General features: G+C 49.5%; 1 protein-coding gene across 2 annotated transcripts in view; it reads right to left on the bottom strand.

Annotated features, from left to right (window-relative positions):
- MARS1 (methionyl-tRNA synthetase 1) overlaps positions 1-21,885 on the bottom strand; it is a 231,318-nt gene that overhangs the window by 20,957 nt on the left and 188,476 nt on the right. For both annotated transcript variants that reach the window (XM_086966633.1, XM_086966626.1), the window contains one exon: positions 3,435-3,554. In XM_086966633.1, the coding sequence (XP_086822759.1) occupies positions 3,435-3,554 (120 nt within the window). The remainder of the gene's footprint in view (positions 1-3,434; positions 3,555-21,885) is intronic.

Below are 21,885 nucleotides of genomic sequence, written 5' to 3'. Positions count from 1 at the left end.
TGTGCCTCATGGGAACAGTCCAGCCCGAACTGCCAAGCCATGCCTTCCCTGGACCGGAAACAAGCTTCCGAGGACCGGTTTCTGGCATTCCAGCCGTCTTCAGCCCGGCTTGCTTGAATCCAGTGGCAAAGTGAGCAAGGGACTCACGTCTGAGCATACCCTGCCACACTTATGGCGGCCAAAAGCGGTACAAAAGGGGGTGGTAATGGACGGAGCATCTGAACCAATCAAACACTCACACCCAGTCAAAAGATCTGGGTTTAATCCATCACCGTTCTTTAGCCCACTCTGCCACCCCAGTTCAGATATGGCTATATGCAAATCAGTCTGACCCTGTGCCTCATGGTAACAGTCCAGCCCGAACTGCCAAGCCATGCCTTCCATGGACCGGAAACAAGCTTCCGAGGACCGGTTTCTGGCATTACAGCCGTCTTCAGCCCGGCTTGCTTGAATCCAGTGGCAAAGTGAGCAAGGGACTCACGTCTGAGCATACCCTGCCACACTTATGGCGGCCAAAAGCGGTACAAAAGGGGGTGGTAATGGACGGAGTATCTGAATCAATCAAACATTCACACCCAGTCTGAGCATACCCTGCCATAAGTGTGGCAGGGTATGCTCAGACGTGCTCACTCTCCGTAACTTTGGCCAACGCTGGTAGCAAAGAAATGGGGCGGTAGTTGGCTGGGATATCTGAGTTTAGTCCTGATTTTTTGAGAAGCGGCAGGAGTTTGGCCTGTTTCCAGCAGTCGGGGACTGTAGCCGTCCTGAACGAAAGACCAATAATCTCTGCGACCTCGGAACAAACCACTTCCGCAACATCCCCTAAGATACGGGCCGGACAAGGGTCGGTGGGGGAGCCAGATTTCATAGATTTGAGGACAGCTAAAGTGGCTGCCACAGTAGGATTTGAAAAAACATTAAAAACAGGAGGAATAGGGGAGCAGGGACCAGAGGGATGCATTTCCTGGTTACTCTGATCCTGGCAAATGACGCACAGGCTGTCCTGGATCCCCACGATTTTGTCAATAAAAAAAGAAGACAGAGCCTCACACCATTGGGCGGAAGAGGGAACTGAAGGTTGTTCAGCATGGGGGGATAGAAAACTTGTTACAATCGAGAAGATTTCCGTGCTGTACCCACTCTGCCATTAATGGAAGGTAAGTATTCCTTTAGCGGGAGAGTGGAGTGGGAGATGCAGATGATATTATCATAGTAGACCTAACCCCATTTGGTCTACAAAACAATCTTCAGGCACTGCATAAATATACGGAGGAAAACTACTTAATCCCTAACATTACTAAAACAAAAATAGTCTCGTTTTCGGGGAGGAAAAAGAGCTCGAAATATTGTTGAACCCTTGGGGGAGAAAAGGTGGAAGAGGTGAAGGAATATACCTATCTAGGCAGAATTTTCTCCAACACCCTACAAAATCGCCCACAGATTGTGAACTTGATCAGGAAATCTGATATACATGTGGGAGCTGTTTTAAGGTTATATGCAGCCTCGGGACACAGGCACTTCTCTTCCCTGCTTAAGGTGTACAGTGTCAAGATACCACCAGTACTATCATATGCCCTGGAATATATTCCTATAAATCAATGGAGCTTCCTAGACCTAAAAGAAGGGAAAATACTACGGAGATTAATGAAGCTGTCTCAGGCTGTCCCAGTACAAGCTCTACGCCTCGAGCTTTCATTAACCAGCTCTTACTCTCGAGGAATCGCTAATATCATCAGGTGGGCGTACAATCTCCTACATGCGGAGGAAGGAACTCTCAGATCCCTGTTCAAAACTGAGACCTTTGACCGAGACTCTTCTAAACCTGTATTTTCTAGCAACATGTCAATAGCTTTTAAGCTAGCAGAGACTAACACCGATTTGCTGCTAGCTTGGTCACCAGCCCAGTTGAAGCTCTTTTTAAAACATTACACTTCAAGATTTAGCTTTGAACTAGACCTCTCGCATTGCTCTAAACTAAATGTATATAAGAATTTTATTGAATTAATAACATTTCAGAAACCTCAGCAGTATATCGCTTTTAATCTAAATCATGGCGTCAGAAGAGCGATCGTTCTGCTCCGGTTTGGCATATTACCAGTCAAAACCGTAACATTTAAATGGTACTTAAAGGAAAGCTCGATATGTAACTTGTGTAATGGCGGAGAGCAGGATTTAGAGCATTTAATGTTTGTATGCCCAAATACAAAAGTGGTAATGGCAAGGAAAAAGTTTTTGCAATCTATATACGTCAAATGTAAAATTAACTCAGCAAAGGAACTGATCATTTTATGCAAATTTCCCCCAAATGAATTTGTATGTCATAAATTTTATACATTTTTAAAACCATTTTTAACTTTAAAAATTTTAAATGGTGTAAAACTGAACGTTATGCTCAAAATATTTGTGGTCCTCAGTTGAGTACAAAAGCAAATAAAAATAAATAAACTTGAGTGGAGTGGGAGAGAAAGATAACATAATTGCCTGTAGGCTTCTGCCTCCCAATTCAAGAAAAATCTCTTATTGTGTTGTTCAAATGTACTCATTTCAACAGTGGAACGTGCCAATTGGGTGGTCCCCCCAGTTTTCAGCCTGTCACGTGTGAGAAAATAAATGTTTCTTTGAGCACCTAAAATTGTAAATGTGTGTAACAAAGAAATGTGTAATGTGGACACTAACAGTGCAGTGCACATCTCTATAGCTTTTCGTCGCTTCTTAGTGTTAGGGTCACACTGTACCAAGTACCTAACCAGAAATAAAAACAACTCCGGGTGGAGGTTTCTCTCCTCTCTTCCCTCTGTTTGTGTGCCTCATGTGCATTAGCACACAAGACTATCTCACTGGCACTAGAATCTGTGGCCTGCCGGTTACACACAGATCCCTGAACATCCTGAGCTACCTCAGTGGGGATGAGGCCTGTAACCGTCAGGTGTCTTTCGTCCGTTTCACGGCCCGTAGGTGCATTAACTCATCAAACTGCCTGGCTTTGGGACCCGTGACCTGCAGGTTACACACAGATGTCTGCAGTTGACTCTGAACCTTCTGAGTGATCTCACTTTACTGGAGCCTGTAATCTGCAGGCGAAGGGTGCTCAGGCATTTTCTCAATTTACCAATCTACACACGGACAACGTTTCTCAAGCTCTTATATAACACACAGAGAATTCAAGGCTCGGATAGGTGTGAAGAGGTGCAGGATTTTTTTTTTTTTACTTTCAGACTATTCTCTAGGCGGATGCCCCTAGCTGCTATTCACCCAAGATCCTTCTCCACCGGTTCGAATAACCATCGACCGTGTGATTGTCAGGAACCATGACTGTGCAGGCTAGGATACACCTGCAGACGGGAGGGGGTGTTTACCAACAGAGCCACATCCCGACTGGTGTCTTACATTTACCGTAGTGCCTCGTGAGAATAAGGTCTTCGCTCGCACCTCACCTGTTTCATCACAGCCTCCGTCAGCTCCTTGGCCCTCTGGGGATCCGCGCTCTTAGCTGCAGGTCCTCCTGCAGGAGGGGCCGCGGGCGTCACTGCCTCCGCCTTCGGTTCCGGCTTGGCCTAGAATGTGCAACGAGAGAGCGAGTGTTAGTCTTTCCGCACAGGGAGTCCTCAGGCCATAAGCACGCCCCGCAAACAAGCGGCATGTATTTATTTTCAGATTCGTTGCTCTATATTGTATGGCCATTGGCCCCAACAAGGACAGCACACTACTATGCAGGTGTTATTTCAATAGAGAAAGGCCACTGTTCGAAACTACGATCTTTAGATTTACATAAATTGCTGGGAGTTTGCCCAATCCAAGCCACTTCTGACTGGCATGACGCGCTCTTGTCGGCTGTTGAGCTCCAGGGAGCTTGACAACTGTAGCCCTCGAGACTAGAAGAGTGTATAATGTATAGTTTCAGGTTAGTGTGCTACCCCTTCATGCACAACCATTAGTTAGCAAGCTGAATTGGAAAATAAATCATGCGTTGGGCCCCTTTCGGCTAGCCCAACCGACTTGATCCTTCCAAACACGTGAATCTACGAGAACCCCCAATCGGGATATTATACATGGAAGTAACTTTATTATTCAGTATATTCAGAAGTATGTGAATGTATGAAGATACCATCTACAAGCTACGCTGGTCCATTACAATATGCACCGTGTTAATATGTTACAAACCTAGGTAACCAATTCACTGTTGTATATTTAGACAAGGGAACCCTCTAGGTAGTTAAGGACCTTGGGTAGCAATTTATGAAACAACAATGGTCCTTAACGCATTTGATAACCACAATACAATGAAGTATAGACCACAATGTGTACTATAAAGCAAAAAAGTGTCCAGCCGGACACAGTATTTAATCAATGTAAAGTATAAAAGAATCCTGTAGGCACAAAAATACAGTGGGATACTCCTGTATCCAATACTTAGAAGACAAATACAAATACAAAAGAAAGTAAACAGAAAAAAGGAGGGTTTTATCAGGCAAAAGCAAAAGAAGGGATGATAGTAATCAGTAATACAGCATATCTAAGCTATCCATACATAGTTAACACACGGATGAAACACATTGGTAAGCTTGTGTGTAACTATGTTACTGGTCGACGGCGTTTCGATCCCCAACACACAAATAGTGGGATCATCAGGACTATTATTATATGCCTGAATATTCAATGCAAGCCGGTGGAGGAATGGGGGAAAAAAAGGCAAGGAAAACGTATTTAAAATAAGCGAAGGAAAAATATCAAACAGCTTTGTTGTCACAGAATACAGATTTGAACCATGCACATGGTGGTAACTTGGTGGTGGGTAATACGGGCGAAAGATAAATGAAGTGTGAGAAAGAGACAAAGTTGACAGCCAAGTGAAGGAATTGGCCAATGTTTGAGTATGGATTTCCGTAAGGAGTTGGAAATGGGGGAGAAAGTGGTCACACATGCAATTTTTGCAGTTTGATTTTTAGGTTTCGGACTAAGTAGAACCTCCCTGGGCCAATACCACGCTCTTTTCAGAGCATTGCGTATCAATCTTTCGGGGTAACCGCGGTCTCTCAGTTTGAATGATAAAGTGGTTGCTTCACTTAAATAGTCCTCTTTCGCAAACCAATTGCGTCTAATTCTTAGGAATTGTGAATATGGTAGTGAGTCCCTAAGGGCCCTAGGATGGTTGCTACTGTAACTTAGCAGAGTGTTGCGCTCTGTAGGCTTGCGGTACAGCTTAGTACGTAGGCTCCTTTCTGAATGATAAATGGTCAGATCTAAAAAAGCAATAGATAATGTATTGCTTGTGATGGTAAATGTAAGACCAGAGCAATTATTGTTCAGCCAATGGAGGAATTGATTGAGACTGTCTAGATTGTTGCGCCAAATGTGGAATATATCATCCATTTATCTTCTCCATATAACTATTGCAGGAGAAAAAGGGTTGGAAGGAGAGAGAATGGTATTGGTTTCTAGATAGTCCATAAACAGTATTGCCAGATTGGGGTAAAAAATAGCCCCCATAGAAGTTCCCTTAACCTGTTGGTAATACTGGTTTTCGAAAACAAAGAAGTTCCTAGTCAGACAAAGTTCCAGTAATTGGAGAATGAATATGGTAAGTACCAAGTGTGGACGTGGTCTGGAGTCAAGTATTTTTTTGAATGATTAGCATAGCGCTGATCTGGGGGATATTCGTATACAACGATTCAACATCGAGTGTACAAAGTAAATCAGTATCTTCGGTGAAGGGATGATGCTCTATCAGGTTGATCATTGCCATGCTATCTCTTCTTGAGGCTTTCAGCTATTTGCAGGGGTATATGGTAGCTTAATGGCTACGATGGCCTAAGACGCCGTCAGCAACCCATCACAAGTTTGTCAGTAAGTTCTTTTCATGAACTCCAAGGAGTGCGGAACCCACACACTGGCAGTTCCTATTCAGAGGGCAGGCGGACTACTACTTTGTGTCTGACTGTCCCCTTTTGAGTTCAGCTCAGACAGGTTTGTCCATGTTTGGCTATCTACTGAGATAGTTAAACAAACATTGGCAAAGCCAATAGGATAACTATTGGCTTTTACCAATGTCTTTTAGCGATGTTGTAGAGCAGCGTGGCAGCTGTGCAGCATGACTAAAAGTAACTTAAAAAATGCTCTAAAAGTTATAAAAACAACCTGCCGTGATGCTGGAAGGTAAAAAAGAAGCAAGGATAAGATTTAAAAAAAAATAACTTTTACCCATGCTGCTTTACAACATATTGGCTTTTCCAATGCTTGTTTTCAGTTTGACAACTGATTATCTCCCACCTGGACATCTCTCCACCATCCTGTCACGACCCCCACAGGGAACTCTGCAGGTTATGTGAACCCTCATTTGTATATGAAATCACCCTGGGGGTCTTGTTTTCAAATGATTACCACAGCATCACCTCAAAGATGGAAATAGAAATTGCAAAACGTTTTTTACAGTTGTCAACAGCCTCCTGTAGCACCAGCAAACACCTCTGGCAAGCTTACATGTAAAACCAAAAAAGTAGAATGTGTTGGTGTGAATAAGGGCTGGGTTTCTGGGTTGTAAATCAAGGCATGGGCCGGGAGAAGAAATTATTATTTCCCCCTATGGTGGTTTCATTCTTCTTGGGAGAAGTAAGTGATTCAATGACTGTTAAAAATGTTAATTTAATAATCACTGAATATATTTCTGCCCCGTATACAGTTCTGTAACGTACTGAAAAAGAGCATGTGACTCAGCAGGGCTACAGGGGAACTCTGCAAAGTCCATCACCTGTACAGTTAATTCACCCTGATGTGACGCGTACAGAGAGATGTCTCAAAGTAAAATGAACATACAATCATAAAAGCATATTCTTCAGGTGTATTTATTAGAGTTGGGCAGGTAAAGCAAAGGTGTGGCATTAGGAACATACATCAGCCCTTCACGAGGGGCCTATTCAGCCTAAGGCCAAATACCATCTGTGAGATACGCAAGACTGAGGGGGCCCCTCCTGAAATTCTGTGGGGCGTCCCCATCATTGAGTGTTACGCCACCAGGTGTGGACAGTTATGGCTTCACAGGGAGACAAGACAGGCTCTATGAGCGTTTTTCTCATTTCTCAGTATCCTTTGGTAGTGGAATGAGGGCGACGTCGGAGATGATGGAGAGATGTGCACTGGGACCTTAACAAAGTACGTACCCAAAATCTTAACTTAAATGAGTCAGTGGCGGCTCCTCCGCTAAGGCGTAGGAGTGTCGTGCCCCAATGCTCACTGAGCAATTAAAAAATAAAAAGATAATAATGTTATTATCTTCTTATTTAAGCATTCTGGCTTAGTTGGTTGTGGGCGGCAGGGCTGGGCTGGGTAGTTTAGGGTATGGGGGAGGGACTTCCTAAGTGCGCACAACATTTTGTCCAGCCGTTTTGGGCCGTCTTAAATGTCATGCGCACTTTGCATGTTCTCCACCCAAGGCTGCATTACAGTCTGGGTGAAGATCATGCCCAGCCTAACTGTCCCTGTCAGAGCGCAGAACTACAGCGCTCAGACCAATGACAACGCTGCTGTAAGGAAGCGTTGTGATTGGTCAGGGGAGACTGGGAGACAGTGTGCTTCCTGCTGCCACTGGAGAAGTCAACGAAGGAAAGGCAGCGGCCGGCTGCATCTAGCTATTTTTTTTTTTTTTTTTTTTTTTGGAAAACCTTTATTTTACGAAAAAGTACACCGCTATTCAGCCATACATCCCGGAGGCCAGGCAGCATTAAGGCAACAGGATAGGTCATGTACCATACCAGAAGCAGGAGCAATCAGGTTTAATTTTTAAATAACATCAAACTCTGAAACAAGTAAACCATAAGGTAAAGGGGCCCAGAAGGCCAAGAAAAAGAAGTGTGCAATAAGCACGGGAGAAAAAGAAGGGAAGAGAGGGTAGGCTGAGGACAATACAGATACAGCGGACTTGCGTGGCGGTAGGAGGTCGGGGGCTGCACACCCAAGGTAACACACTGATAATGGCAACAATGAGGCATGTGGGAAGTAGTACCGCAGGATAGACAATCTGGAACCACAGGTAGGGGGCACTACGGGGAAAGCTGGATCTCGGGATCAAGGTCAACGGGGGGGGGTCGCAAATATCACCTCTATAAGAGTTCCAGGCACCCCAAACAGATCTCCACATTTTAGGTTTACCCCTGGCTACATACACCGTCTTTTCACGCAGCATGCACCAGTCCATATTAGTTTCCCATAGGCTGAGCGAGGGAGGAGCAGGCGCACCCCATTTCTGGGCGATGTCTCTCTTAGCCACCATATTGCCCAGGGTGATCCAACGGGTCTGTGCAACATTGTAATCGGTCGGGCCCCAGATGTTGAGGAGGCATCTCCGGGCCTCTGCCGGCAGGGCCACACCAGTCACTTCTTCCATAACCTCATGCACACGCTTCCAATAGCGGGCCACATCCGGACACTCCCATATGATGTGCAGGAAGGTCCCAAGCATACCACACCCCCGCCGGCACACGCCATCCATAGAAAGCCCCATACGTAGAAGTCTGGGGCCGGTGACATACACTCTGTGCAGTATCTTCAGCTGCACCAGGCGGAGCCGTGCCGATATGGCCACCTCCCTAGGGGAGGAGATCGCCGATTGCCACTCTTCGTCATCCACCTCTATACCGTCATGCACCCACAGCTCTCTCAGTCGCACCAGCAAATCCACTCTTACATTAATGAGTTTTTTATACGTTAGAGAGATAGCGCTGTCCGGCATATGGCCGTCCAGCACCCGATCTTCCAGGGGGGATGATTCAGGGATAGACTCCCCTTCCGCTACATAGGGAGAGAGGGCATGACTAAGCTGGGCGTGTCGGAAGTATTCCGTCGCCGCCAGTTGGTATTCAGACTGCAGCACCTCAAACGACTTGACCCGTCCTCTGGCTACCATGTCCCCAACCTTGGAAATCCCAATGGTGTCCCACCTGTCGAAGCCCTTAGTATGCCACAGCTTCCCCAGTATATCCGAATCAAACAGCGGAGTGGCCATAGTAACCTTATTATGCCAGCCCAGAGTTTTAGTAATTGTGCGCCATATACGCACCATCGTCATAGTGGGACCTGTCAGTTTCCGATCCAGAGATCCGGAGTACAACGCTCTGTAGTAATTCCCATCTCCCACTAGCCACCGATCCATAGCGTAGCCCGGGTTGACCGCCGGGCCGTAGAGGCCATGATTAATTGCCGCCAGCTGGGACGCCCAATAGTAGCGCCTCACGTCAGGCAGGGCAATGCCCCCATCATAACTTGGTATAGTCAACTTAGCCAACGAGATTCTCGGCCTACCATCCCACAGTAACGCCCGCTGCAGTGATTCGATATCCGTAAAGTATTTTGCCGGTACGGGATCCTGTGTATTCTGCAGGGCATACAAGAAGCGAGGCAACGCCATCATCTTAAAAAGTGCGGCTCTACCCATCAGGGAAATCGGCAACTTCTTCCAGCCTTCGACGTCCCGGCGCAATCGCTCCAACGGCGGGAGGAGGTTGCGCGAGTACCGGGCTCGGGAGTCTCGCGACACGTAGATGCCCAAATACCGAAAGCCCTGCTGGGCCACCTGAATTGAGCACCCACGGGGGAGGCGCGGCGTGTCTCCGGACAGTACATATAACGAGGATTTAGAGCAATTGATTACCAGGCCCGAGTGGGTCCCGAAGGTTCCCAAGAGTTCAAAGGCCATTATGAGCGAGTGGCATGGAGAGGAGAGATACAGAAGGATGTCGTCCGCATAGAGCGATATCCGGTCCTCGAAACCCGGGGACCACGGTATCCCAGAGATATCGGGGTGCGTTCTGATCCAGGCCGCCAGTGGCTCAAGTGCTAGGGCAAATAGGAGCGGGGAAAGCGGGCAACCTTGCCTAGTGCCCCTGTGTAGCGCGAAGGAGGCAGACAACCGACCATTGACCGTCACATTGGCCAGTGGAGCGGAGTACAGCAGCCGGACCCAGCCGATGAAAGCGGGTCCAAACCCCAACTTGGCCAGAACTGCCCACAGGTAGTTCCACTCCAACGAGTCAAATGCCATAGTGGCGTCGAGGGAGGCGAGGACAGTGGGTTCACGGAGCAGATGGACACGCGCCATTACTGTGTGAAGCCGTCTCAGATTGAGCGCCGTATTCCGATGCGGGATGAAGCCGGACTGGTCCGGGTGCACCAGGTCCGAGATCACTCCCACCAACCGATTAGCCAATAGTTTGGCCAGAATCTTGGGTTCGGCGTTTAAGAGGGAGATGGGTCGGTAGGATCGACAAAGATCGCGAGGCTTCCCCTCCTTATGTATCACCACAATGGTGGCCAGCCGCTGGTCGGGGGGGAGTTCTCCCACCGCGCGGGCCTCAAGGAACATGTTCAACAGAGGTGCCGCAAGTGCGTCGGCCCTGAGTTTGTAGAGCTCAACCGGGATGCCGTTTGGCCCCGGCGCTTTGCCCGAGCGTAATGATTTAATAGCCAAGGCCGTCTCATCCACCGTTAGGTCCCGATCCATGTCGTCGCGCTCGAGGTCCGAGAGACAGGGAAGCTCAATGTTCTCCAAGAAGGATGCCGACGCAGACTCCGGGAGGGGGTCCGCCGAGGCGTAAACCTCCCCAAAGTAGTCCGCGAAGGACCCAACTATAGCCGCCGGGTCCGTGAGGGATAGGCCTTCCGCACTGGTCAGCTCCGGGACCACACGAGACGCGAGTTCCCTTCTATCTAGCCACGCCAGGAGCTTGCCAGCCTTGTCACCCGCGTCATAGATTCTGCCGTGCTGCTCCCTGCTCAGGGCTTTCGCCGCGTCAGTGGCGGTCGCCCGGAGCTCAGACTGTTTGAGGGAGAGAGCGTGGAGTAGCTCGGGAGACGGGCCCAGCTCCAGCTGGGAGTTTAATGCAGCAATGTCAGATTCCAGTCGAACTACGTCCTCGTCCCGCCGACGGCGGACCTCCGCAATCAAGGAGAAGGCCTCGCCGCGAAGTACAGTTTTGAAGGCCTCCCAAAGGGAAACGGACGAGTCAACTGAACCTGTATTCTCGACGAAGTACCGATCCATAGCCTTAGCCAGGAGCGACCTGGTCTTCGGGTCGCGAAAGTACCAAGGGTTGATGGGAGCCACCCGCGAGGACACGGGGATGCGAAAGTCAAAGGAGACCCAAACTGGGGAGTGATCCGAAATGCCCCTAGCCAGGAGACGCGCAGTGGACACGGACTGCGCCTGGGCAGCCGGGGTGAGGACGTAGTCTAGTCTGGAAAGGCTACCATGGGCGCCGGAGAGGAACGTGTACTGTCTCTGGGAGGGGTGCAACAGACGCCAGCAATCAACCATCCCCATGGAATCTAGGAAATCAGACAGCCAGGACTGGGAAGGACGCAGATCTCTGGATGGGAAGCGGTTCAGGTCCCCGGAAACGACAGAATTAAAGTCACCACCCACAATCAGCAGCCCCTCAGGGAGACCCAAAATGGCGCCAGCTAGGTCCCTGAAAGTAGTCTCTTGTAGCCCCGGGGGAACATAAACCGAAACTAAAACTAGCGTGCGGCCCTCCCATTTGCCCACCACAGCAACATATCTGCCTCTCTCATCCGCAAGCACCGACTCCACCTCCAGCGGGAGGGACATGCGCACCATGATGCCCACCCCTCGTGATCCTGAGGAGAACCCCGAGTGTGCCACCATTTTGAAACCACGTCTAGTCAAGGCTTTACAAGTGTGCCCCACTAGGTGGGTCTCCTGCAGGAAAACCACATCTGGCGAACAGCGTTTGAGCATTTGCAACACCACACCCCTTTTAATACGGTCCCCCAACCCGTTTACATTCCAGCTTAACAAGTTAAGAGTTCTACCCCCCGTCATCAGGGACGTTCCGCCCCCTCCCCCCCACCCGTGCCCGCAATGGCGCCCACAGCAGTAACATAGCAGAGCGATAAGACCTCAGCCAGGACAAAGAATAAGACAAGAAAAGAAGTTGAAAAAACACACCCCAACTACCCACCACCCTGCACCCCTGCATAAGACTAAAATCCACCCCAACTAGCAGTGTGCCTGTCGCCCCTTAACTAACCTACAGAAAGCCCACAGAGGAGAAAGGAGACATCCTATCACCCCCCGTCATCCCCCATATTATTGACAAAACGAGTCAAACCATAGCAGCAGTGTCTGAAGTGAAAGTCCCATACGGCTACCCAGCTCACAGAAAGTCAAACAATAAATATTCATTCCTGCGCTTCCGCGCCCTCGGTGGACTCCTCCGTCTGGTCAGCCGGTTCGCGTCGCTCCTGTGGCAGGGTATCCAGCCAGTGCCCCACGTCGTCCGGAAAGTAAAAAAACAGGGTCCGGTGGTCCCGCTCGATGCGGAGCTTGGCAGGGTAGAGCATGGAGTACCGCAGGCCCATTTCTCTCAGTCTTCGTTTCACCCCGGTAAAGCTCTGACGCTTTTTCTGCACAACCGGAGTGAAATCCGGAAAAAAGTTCACGTCGGAGTTCTGGAATCGCAAAGGACCCGCAGCTCTTGATGCCTGCAGGATAGCGTCTCTGTCCCTAAAGTTAAAGAGCCGTGCGATGATGGGGCGAGGGAAAGCGCCAGACTTGGGTGGTCCCCCCGGTATCCTGTGTGCCCGTTCCACCGAGAAGAACTTACTCAGGCCCCCCGGCGCCAAGTTCTTAAGCACCAGATCCTCCACGAAAAGTTCAGCCGAGTCCTCTTCGGCCTTCTCCGGTACCCCAGTAATACGGACGTTCTGGCGCCGCACGCGGCCTTCAAACTCGTCCAGTCGGCGCGCCAGCATTCCGTTCGCCAATTTCAGGTCACGTACCTCCGTCTGGATATCAGACACATCAGTGACCAGGCTAGTCGTCTTGAGATCCAACGACTTCACCCGGTCGTTGGTTTTCCCGAGGTCAGTCCTGATGAGGTTCATCTCGATCTTCAGGGAGTCGACCTTGCTGGACAGTTCCTCCCGGAGTGCATGCATCTCCGTCTGTACTCCCGTGATCGCGCCCAGAACGTCCCGAAGCGTTATGGCAGAATCGTCCGGTGATCCATCCCGTTTCGAGTCATTAGTACGGCCCGCCTGCACCGGCGAGCTTCTTGACTGGGAAAAGCGTTCCGGGATAGTAGACTGGGACTGGGACGGTTTTCTGTTGACCCGCTGGGACTTGCCTCTGTCCAGGTCTCCCCTGCCCGCCATGTTGGTACCCTCGGGTCAGGCGGCCAGCAGGGGTAAGGAGCCTCTTGGTAGGCGCGCCACACACACGATGGTAGAACCAGGGTCCGGTACTTAGGCCGAGTAGCAGGGCATGCAGATATCAGAGTTGCTCATCGGTGGGACTAAGCTCAGACAAAGAGGCGCTCGTGCGGAAGCACCGCTGTACCCCTCAATGGTGTACAATGACGCGGAAGGAGCCTCCGGGTTTCGTCGAGCTAACTAAGTCCAGGAGTGTCCGATTTTCATTCCGAAAGCGGGCGCCGCATCAGGACCCACTCAGCAGTCGATTCCCACTATCGTGGGACAGGATAGATAGCAGGATTATTGCGGAGGACCGGGAGGTCTTCGGAGCTCCGAGCTCACGCGGCCATCTTGATCGCCGGCGAAGCTCCTCCCCCATCTAGCTATTTTTGTTATTTTTATTCCCTCCCATCTGGCCGTCGCAGCCCCCCTGACCCTCCCACGCATGCGTTCGGTAGCAGCCGCTACTGAAGTGAGCATAGCTCGCTAGAAGCAGAGCCTACTTTGAACAGTGTCGTGGAAGAGAGAGCTCTGAGCTGAATGTGTACCGCAGCAATAAATCACACACGATTAATGTTGCAGAACTGCAATGGGTTCTGTGAGCGGCACCCCCAGGGACCTGGGAGCCAGCATGACCATAACCTTTGCAGGCAACCACCAATTTTGTACTGTATGCAATAACAACTAGTAGACTAGGTAGTGCGTGCTGCCCATCTTTGCACACACCAAAGGAGAGCAGACACAAACACTATACAAACATGTTAGACTATGCACAGCCACTAGGGAACTCATTTGATTTGACCAGGGTCTAACTAGCAAGTCCCCACCCACCATGATTAAAGGCTAAAAGGCACTGCATTGAAAAATCAATTCAGCTGCCACTGGCGTTATCACCCCCCAGCCTTGTTCCACGCAAAGTACACACTATGGCACAATGGGCACTACATGGACACATCCCATGATGAGCGAAGCCTGGTGCTCTGCTGAGAAAAAGAAAGAAAACATGCAGCACTCTTACTTGACATTTAGTTTGTCGAGTTGGCTGAATGAAATACAAACATTGGATTAGGCCTGGGCAAAGCACTACGCTACGCTCGCATAGTTTGTGCAACTTTGCACTACGCGAACTGCACGTAGCACAGTGCGAACACGCGTAGTGTAGTGCAGCGGTCATTTTTTGCCTGCTCGCGGTCCTCAACGTCAAGTTGGCGACCGCGATGTAGCAAAATGACATCCTGGCAAGAATTTTTCCTTGTTCGCGATCAGCAACATCAAGTTGCCGACCGCGAGCGTGGAAAATAAACCTTCCTGCGAGATTCTCAACGTGGGGAGGTCTGGTTTCTCGCTGCGAGTGGTCGCGTATGCTCGCGACGAGAAACTACCAGTCCACGTTAAGAAAGCTGCAGCTCGAGTAAAAATCTCCTCTAGCGGCAGAACACTACAGGTCGCACTGTGCAAGATGGCGTTTTTAATGATTGCACAGTGCCGGATGCTTGTCCACACTGTGCAATCATTGAAAACGGCATCTTGCACAGTGCGAACATGCTACTACGCAGTTCGCGTAGTGCTACGCGTAGCTTGTGTAGTGCGAAGTGCACTTTTGCGTAGCTTTGCGAAGCTCTACTTCGCAAACTACGCCCAGCCCTAATTGGCATAGCAAATAAGTCTCGCCTTTGGGACCATAGAAGTATTTAGCCATTCAGCACATTATCCTAGTGCTGCAACATCTACTCAGAGGGCGTAAGCAAAGATGGGAGCAAAGCCATTAAAAAAAAAAGTCTCCTTATTCATCTCCCAAATGCAGCAACCTCTATTAAACACCCACTGCTTGCCTTTCACAAGTTTTTGAGGAGCCTGCATTTGTGTTGGAGGGCGGAAGCAACGACGAGATCAAAGCAAACATTTTTTTTTCAAGTCACCACATTGAGCTCCGTAGTGCAGCCACCTACATTAAACACCCGCTGCTCACCACGTTTCTGCTGAGCCCGCCTTTGATCCTAGAGTGTAAAATCAAAATCAGGAGCAAATCAACTTTTTTTTCTTTTTAAACGTCACCACACTCCGTAGTACAGCCACCTAAATTTAACACCAGCTGCTCACCTTTAATAAGTTTCTGCGGAGGCTGCACCTGTGTCGGAGGGTGGTGGGAGGGTAGCAGGAAAGACGCAGCACACTGGTTAGAGGCGGCAGACCCGAGAGCAGAGGACGGCCCGGGACCAGGGTTCGATTCCCGGCGCGGCAGGTTTCTGGACCAGGGTCAGCGGACTCGATAATTCTCTCGCCTCGGTGCCCACTCTGATCAGCGATCACACTCGGCAACTCTGGGCATTAGCTTGCCTCATCTTCACTAACGGCCCCACCAGACCGCCGGGGATGCCTAGTCTCACCCTGGAGATACCCATTAAGGGACCATCTCTCAGGGAAGCCAGGAAGGGTTTCGCAGCGGTCGAAGCGCCTTGGGACCCTCCGGGTAAGTAGTGCGCTATATAAATGCCTATACATTACATTACATTACACAGCTCTGTAGTGCATCCACCTACCTGAAACACCCGCTGCTTGCCTGTTATAAGTCTTGACAGAGCTCAGCCAAGCCGATCAGTTGGTTTTCTAGAGATCACAGAACGCGGGCAGTGTACACTGTAAAATGTGAACATCGCGTGTTTGCGAAGTGAGTGCCCCTGATTACATTAAGGCAGCGCAGCCACACACAAACAAATATTATTAGAAATAAATACAATGCCTCTGTAAAAATGACGACAAAAATAAAACGGAGTATGCCTACGGGGAAAAAGTAATTACTTAGGAGACGGGATATGCATTATCCCTTTGACTAAATCCGGCTCTACCATGAGGTTTATAAACGCAGCATTGGCGTTGGAAGGCAGAAGCAGTGACGGGCAGGCCCATGTTTAAAGAAAAATCTGCTTTTGCTTTGGAAAGACAGAAGCAAAGACGGGAGCAAAGCCATTAAAACTAGCAGCAGTAATGGACTTGCCCAGCGAGGCAGAAGAGGGCTACTGCCGATAAGGCTTCACTTAACACCCCCCTTTTCCCGGATATTGGTGAGGCGGACACCTGGCGACAGCACGACCCTCCTTTGAATTTACTGATTTTGGAAGGTACAGAAACACAGTTCAGCTGCGGTGTTTATCATCAAAGAAAGAACTCATAGCCAGGCTGCATAGATCTCTGTCTTTGGTGTAAACAGCAGAACAGCGCTTTGTCGTCCTGTGATGGATGGGTAGGTGCTCGGTGCGTGAGACCTCTACAATCTCGTGTAGAATTAGCGCACGGAACCTTATAAACTCCGAGTAATGCTAGATGAAAAGTGGGCAGAGTCTAGGGGAGTGCGGGCGACAGGCTCAGCTATGAAGTAAATAAAATAAATGAAAAAAAACGAGAGCGGCATAAAGTGTGATCAATTAGTAACCTGATCCACAACACGACAAGGAATGCAGCTGCACCCTGCACGCCGCTGCTCGCTCCAGAGAGCAAAACGCAGTGGGAGTGAACCTTTGAAGAAGAGGTGGGACATATACCCGCCTTTGGCCATTTGGGTGGTGTCTTTAATGAAAGACACACGCAAAGGCCAATAAAATGAGTGGGAGAGTCAGACCCACATGAAAGTAGAAAACAACAAAAAGGGGGGAGAAAAAAACTGACCCGAGGCAAGGTGGGGCAAGATGAAATAGGGATGGGGTGGAGAGAGATGAAATGGGGGTTTGGGGGTGGTGAGGAGGGAGAAGTAACAGACTGGTCTGAAAACACAAGCACTCGTATGGAGTGCTTGAAAACAAAAAAAAAGTAGCTAAAAAAATGGGAGCAGTGGAAGGACACAAGAAGGATTAGTTACTTACCTGTAATCCTAGTTCTCTTCCAGGGGTATCCTCATCAAAGTCATAAGCATTAGAATATTCCCGCCTATGTGCGGGACCCCGGAAACACTATATTATATGTGCCCCACATATAAATACACATATATATATATATATAAATAATATATATATAAAAAACAAGCAATAGCAGCCAAATCACATTAGAGCTGAAATATGCTGTGAAGAATTTCCACCATACATGAATAATAAGCATTAGAAACAGGAGAAAACAACACCAAAGTTTGTTTAGGAATTGTTTTAATGCTCAGAAAGCAGTAGAAATTCTCAGAACTCACTGGAAGCATAGGAAGCTCCCAGGCTGCATTGCAAACACACAGTCTAACCAGACTGAAAAGCTAACCTGTAGCTAAATAACAAAAAACTGACACTGTGCCTTTGAGGCACTCATGACCCCCTGAATCCCATCATGCCTCAGGAGTGGCAGTTAGGTCAGTTGTTCTTTTCGGAGACTGAAAACCAAACCCAATAACACATAGGTCAACAATATCTCCTTATGAACGAGTATCCGTTGCCCGGGGAGGCGGGAGGGTTGCTTATGACTTTGATGAGGATACCCCTGGAAGAGAACTAGGATTACAGGTAAGTAACTAATCCTTCTCTTCCAGGGGATCCTCATCAATAGTCATAAGCATTAGAATAGAATAGCGAGCCTCTCCTCATCTCTGCGGACAAAGGAAAGATAAGACAGAAATCTCATCAATAAGCTTGAGTAGACAAAACAGACTACCCAAACAGATTCCTCAAGGAGGCTTGCCCTACTTGAGTGTCAGTCCTGGAATCAGAGTCGAGGCAGTAATGCCTCGTAAAGGTATGCACTGATTTCCAGGTCGCGGCCTTGCATATTTCTGACATGGGAACGTCATGCAAGAAAGCCACTGTAGCCGCCTTCCCTCTAGTGGAATGCGCTTTTGGAGACATCAACAAAGGTTTTCCTGCCAGTTGATAGGCCAACTTAATGCAAGAGACAATCCACCTGGAAATGGACCTCTTCGCTGCTGGAAAGCCAGTTCTCATTGCACCATAGTTCACAAACAGTTGGTCCGTTTTCCTAATCCCTTTAGTCTTTTCCAAATAAAACTTCAGCACTCTTCTAAGATCTAAGGAGTGAAGTGACCGCTCAGCTGGGGTCGTCGGATTTGGAAAAAAGGAAGGGAGGGAAATAGACTGATTTATATGAAAATCAGAGATGACCTTAGGCAAGAAAGAAGGGTGAGCCCTTAGAACTACCCTGTTATGGTGGAATACCGTATAAGGTTCCTTTGCACAGAGCGCCTGTATCTCACTGACCCTGCGTGCAGAGGTAATTGCCACCAAAAAGGCTGCCTTCCAAGAGAGCTGTTGTAAGGAAGCCTTGTGGATGGGCTCGAAAGGTGGAGACATTAACCGAGATAGAACCAGGTTTAATTCCCACGGAGGAGAAGGATTGCGCACAGGGGGATACACTTTCTTCAAACCCTGAAGGAAATCCTTGACCACCGGAACTTGAAAGAAAGACACCTAGTCAGGGGACTTCCTATAGGCCACAATAGCTGACAAATGTACTCTAATGGAAGCGTACTTCAAACCAGCCGTTGCGAGGGAAAGGAGGTATTTATTTATTTATTTATTTTTAGAGTTTTCTATAGCGCAAACTTGAACCGATTAGGTTATCAGAGCGCTTTACATAGCATCAGTTCCGTTACATGTTATCACAGCAGTTTACATAGAATCAGTTACGTTACACATTTCAGGAACACGTTTCTTTTTGTTCTAGTGAATAGGGTTATCTCTTCACCCGGGGGAAGGGATACACCTGGCTATATTCCAACAGTCACACAGGCGACTAGTCGTTCAGGTAAGATGACGTCCTCCTGCCCTTTAATAGAATCCAAATGATGATCCTTACACCACAAGTAAAACCTTTTCCACTTGAAGGCATAGGATGCCCTCGTGGACGGCCTCTTAGCCTCCCTCAAAATGCTCATGCAGTCTGGAGGCAGGTTCAAATGTCTGTATTGCAGGACCTCAGGAGCCATGCTGTTAGGTTCAATGATGGGAGGTTGGGATGCATTATCCTCCCGTTCATTTTGCTCAACAGGTCTGGTCTGCAAGGGAGTCGTTTGTGTGGACACACAGACAGATGTAGAAGGTCCGGATACCACCACTGCCGAGGCCAGTCTGGAGCAATCAGGATCAACTCCATGTTCGTCCTGAGGAGCTTGGACACCACTCTCGGGATCAGAGCCAGGGGAGGAAACGCGTACGCGAACATCCCTGCCCAATCCAACAGAAGAGCGTTCCCCTGCGTCCCTGGTCTGTGGAACCTGGACGCGAAGGCGTGACACTTGGTGTTTTCGTCGTCTGCAAACAAGTCTATGGACGGACGTCCCCAGCAACGAAAAAGCTCTTCTACTACTTCGTCGTTTAGCACCCAGTCTGGCTGATCTTCGAAGTGCCTGCTGAGTGCATCTGCTTTGACGTTCAACTCGCCCGGAAGATGCACCGCCACCACTGTGAGACCTCGAGCGAGGAGCCAATGCCATATTGTCTGAGCCTCTCGAGACAGTGGGCGAGATTTTGTGCCTCCTTGTTTGTTCAGATAGAACATGGTTGTCGTATTGTCCGTCTGAACTAGGACTGAGTTGGATGTGATCGCTGGCAGGAAAGCTTTGAGAGCCAGGAATACCGCTCTGAGTTCCAGCATGTTGATGTGGTATGTCTGCTCCTGCGCAGACCACCGGCCCTGAATCTGAAGCGGACCCATGTGTGCTCCCCAGCCGTGCAGGGAGGCATCTGTCACTATAGATAGGGACGGAATGGGTTGATGAAACGGCACTCCCACCATCACATTGTGTCTCCGAGTCCACCATCTGACTGACTCTTTTTTCGCCTGGGAAAGATGGCTATGGTCCTCCCAACGACCTGTTGCCTGGTCCCATTGATCCTCCAGGGCCTGTTGCAGAGGATGCATTCTCAGCCTGGCGTGTGGGATGAGAAAAATGCAGGACGCCATGGAACCCAGCAGAGACGCCACCTGTCGTGCTGTTGGAGGACGAGACTCCAGCAGAATCCCGCACTTCAGGTTCATGGAAGAAAGTCTCTCCACCGAAGGAAACGCTCTTCCCACGCTTGTGTCCAGAACGGAGCCTAGGTAGTGGATGGATTGCGTAGGCCGCAGGACTGACTTCTCCAGGTTCACATGGAGGCCGAGCCTGTGAAGCTGTTGCAGGCACAGATGCAGATCTTGTGTTACCCGTACCGGGGATGGACCCTTCAGGAGCCAGTCGTCCAGATATGGGTAAACGAAGAGACCCTTCTTGTGAAGAAAAGCCGCCACCACCGCCATGCATTTGGTGAAGACTCGTGGTGCGGACTTGAGACCGAAGGGTAACACCTTGTACTGGTAGTGTTTGTGCCCCACGACAAACCTCAGGTACTTTCGATGTTGCTGCGCAATCGGGATGTGAAAGTACGCATCTTGTAGATCCACCGAACACATCCAATCTCCGGCTTGTAGATGAGGACATATTTGGTGAAGCGCCAACATGCGGAACTTTTCCTTGACGATAACCTTGTTTAGGAGTCGTAGGTCGAGTATGGGTCTGAACTTGTCCTCCTGATCTTTTTTGGGGACGAGGAAATATCTGGAGTAAACTCCTTTGCCTCTTAGAGCGCGAGGAACTTCTTCTATCACTCTTTTCTGCAGCAGGATCGTCACCTCTCGTCGGAGCAAGCTCAGTTGGTGAGGGCAAGAGCTCTTCGGAGGGATACTCTTTGGAAGAGCACGGAAACGTATCCTGTAACCATTTCGCAGTATATTCAGCACCCACTGATCTCTTGTGATGCTGACCCACTCTTCCAGGTGTTGTGATGCACTTCCTCCCACTGGAGTGGGCAACGGTGTCAGAGGAAGCCACTGTTCAGGCCTTTCCTCCTCTCGGGGCGTTGGAGGACTGCTGGTGGCCCCCTCTGCCCCGGCTGGGCTTACCACGAAACTGGGGTTTTCCCTGAGCTTTGTTCTGCGACCACTGAGGGGTTTGAACCCTCTGTTGGGCCCCTCTCCCCTTGTTGGACTTGAAGCGGCGCTTGAACTCCTTCTTCTTCTCCAAGCCCACCGCTTTCACCGTGTCCAGCTCAGTCTTCATTCGGGTCATCTCTTCGTCCGCGTGTTCCCCGAAGAGGGCGGAACCCGAAAAGGGGAGATTCAGAATCCGATGCTGGGCATCCGGCTTCAGCCCTGTAAGGCGCAACCAGGCCGATCTTCTGGCACAAACTCCATGGGAATAGGAATGGGCCGAAAGCACCGCCCCATCCGCGGCCGTGCTGATCATCTGGTTAGCCACCAGACACCCCTCCGTAACAGTTTCCTCAAAGTCCTGCTGGTCTTCTTTCGGCAGCTTGGCTTTGAATCTCTCCATTGAGTCCCATAAGGCTCTGTCATACCGACCCAGGAGCGCAGCTGCACTGGCGACTTTAAGAGTGGAAGCAGCAGAGTTGCAAACCTTCCGACCCCAGGAGTCTTGGGTCTTGCTGTCCTTATCTGGCGGGACTGAAGATGAACCAGCCACCGCATGTGTCTTTCTCGCCGCTGCCACGATGACAGAGTCCGCCGGAGGGTCAGACTTCACAAACACCGGGTCAGAAGCCGCCGGTTTGTACTTCTTTGTAATGCGTGCTGGCACTGCTCTGATTGTCGCTGGGGTTAGGAAAACTTCCTTGACAGGGTCCATAATCCCCGGAACCAAGGGCAGCAGAGGTCTGGAGATGGCCCTTTTGTGCAAGGTTTCGAAAATGACCGTCGTCGTCA

Source organism: Lissotriton vulgaris, chromosome 1_1 (genome assembly GCF_964263255.1).
Source record: "Lissotriton vulgaris chromosome 1_1, aLisVul1.2, whole genome shotgun sequence".
Classification (NCBI taxonomy): Eukaryota; Metazoa; Chordata; class Amphibia; order Caudata; family Salamandridae; genus Lissotriton; species Lissotriton vulgaris.
The sequence above is the reverse complement of the archived record's forward strand: the minus strand, read 5'-3'. Positions and strand labels throughout refer to the sequence as shown.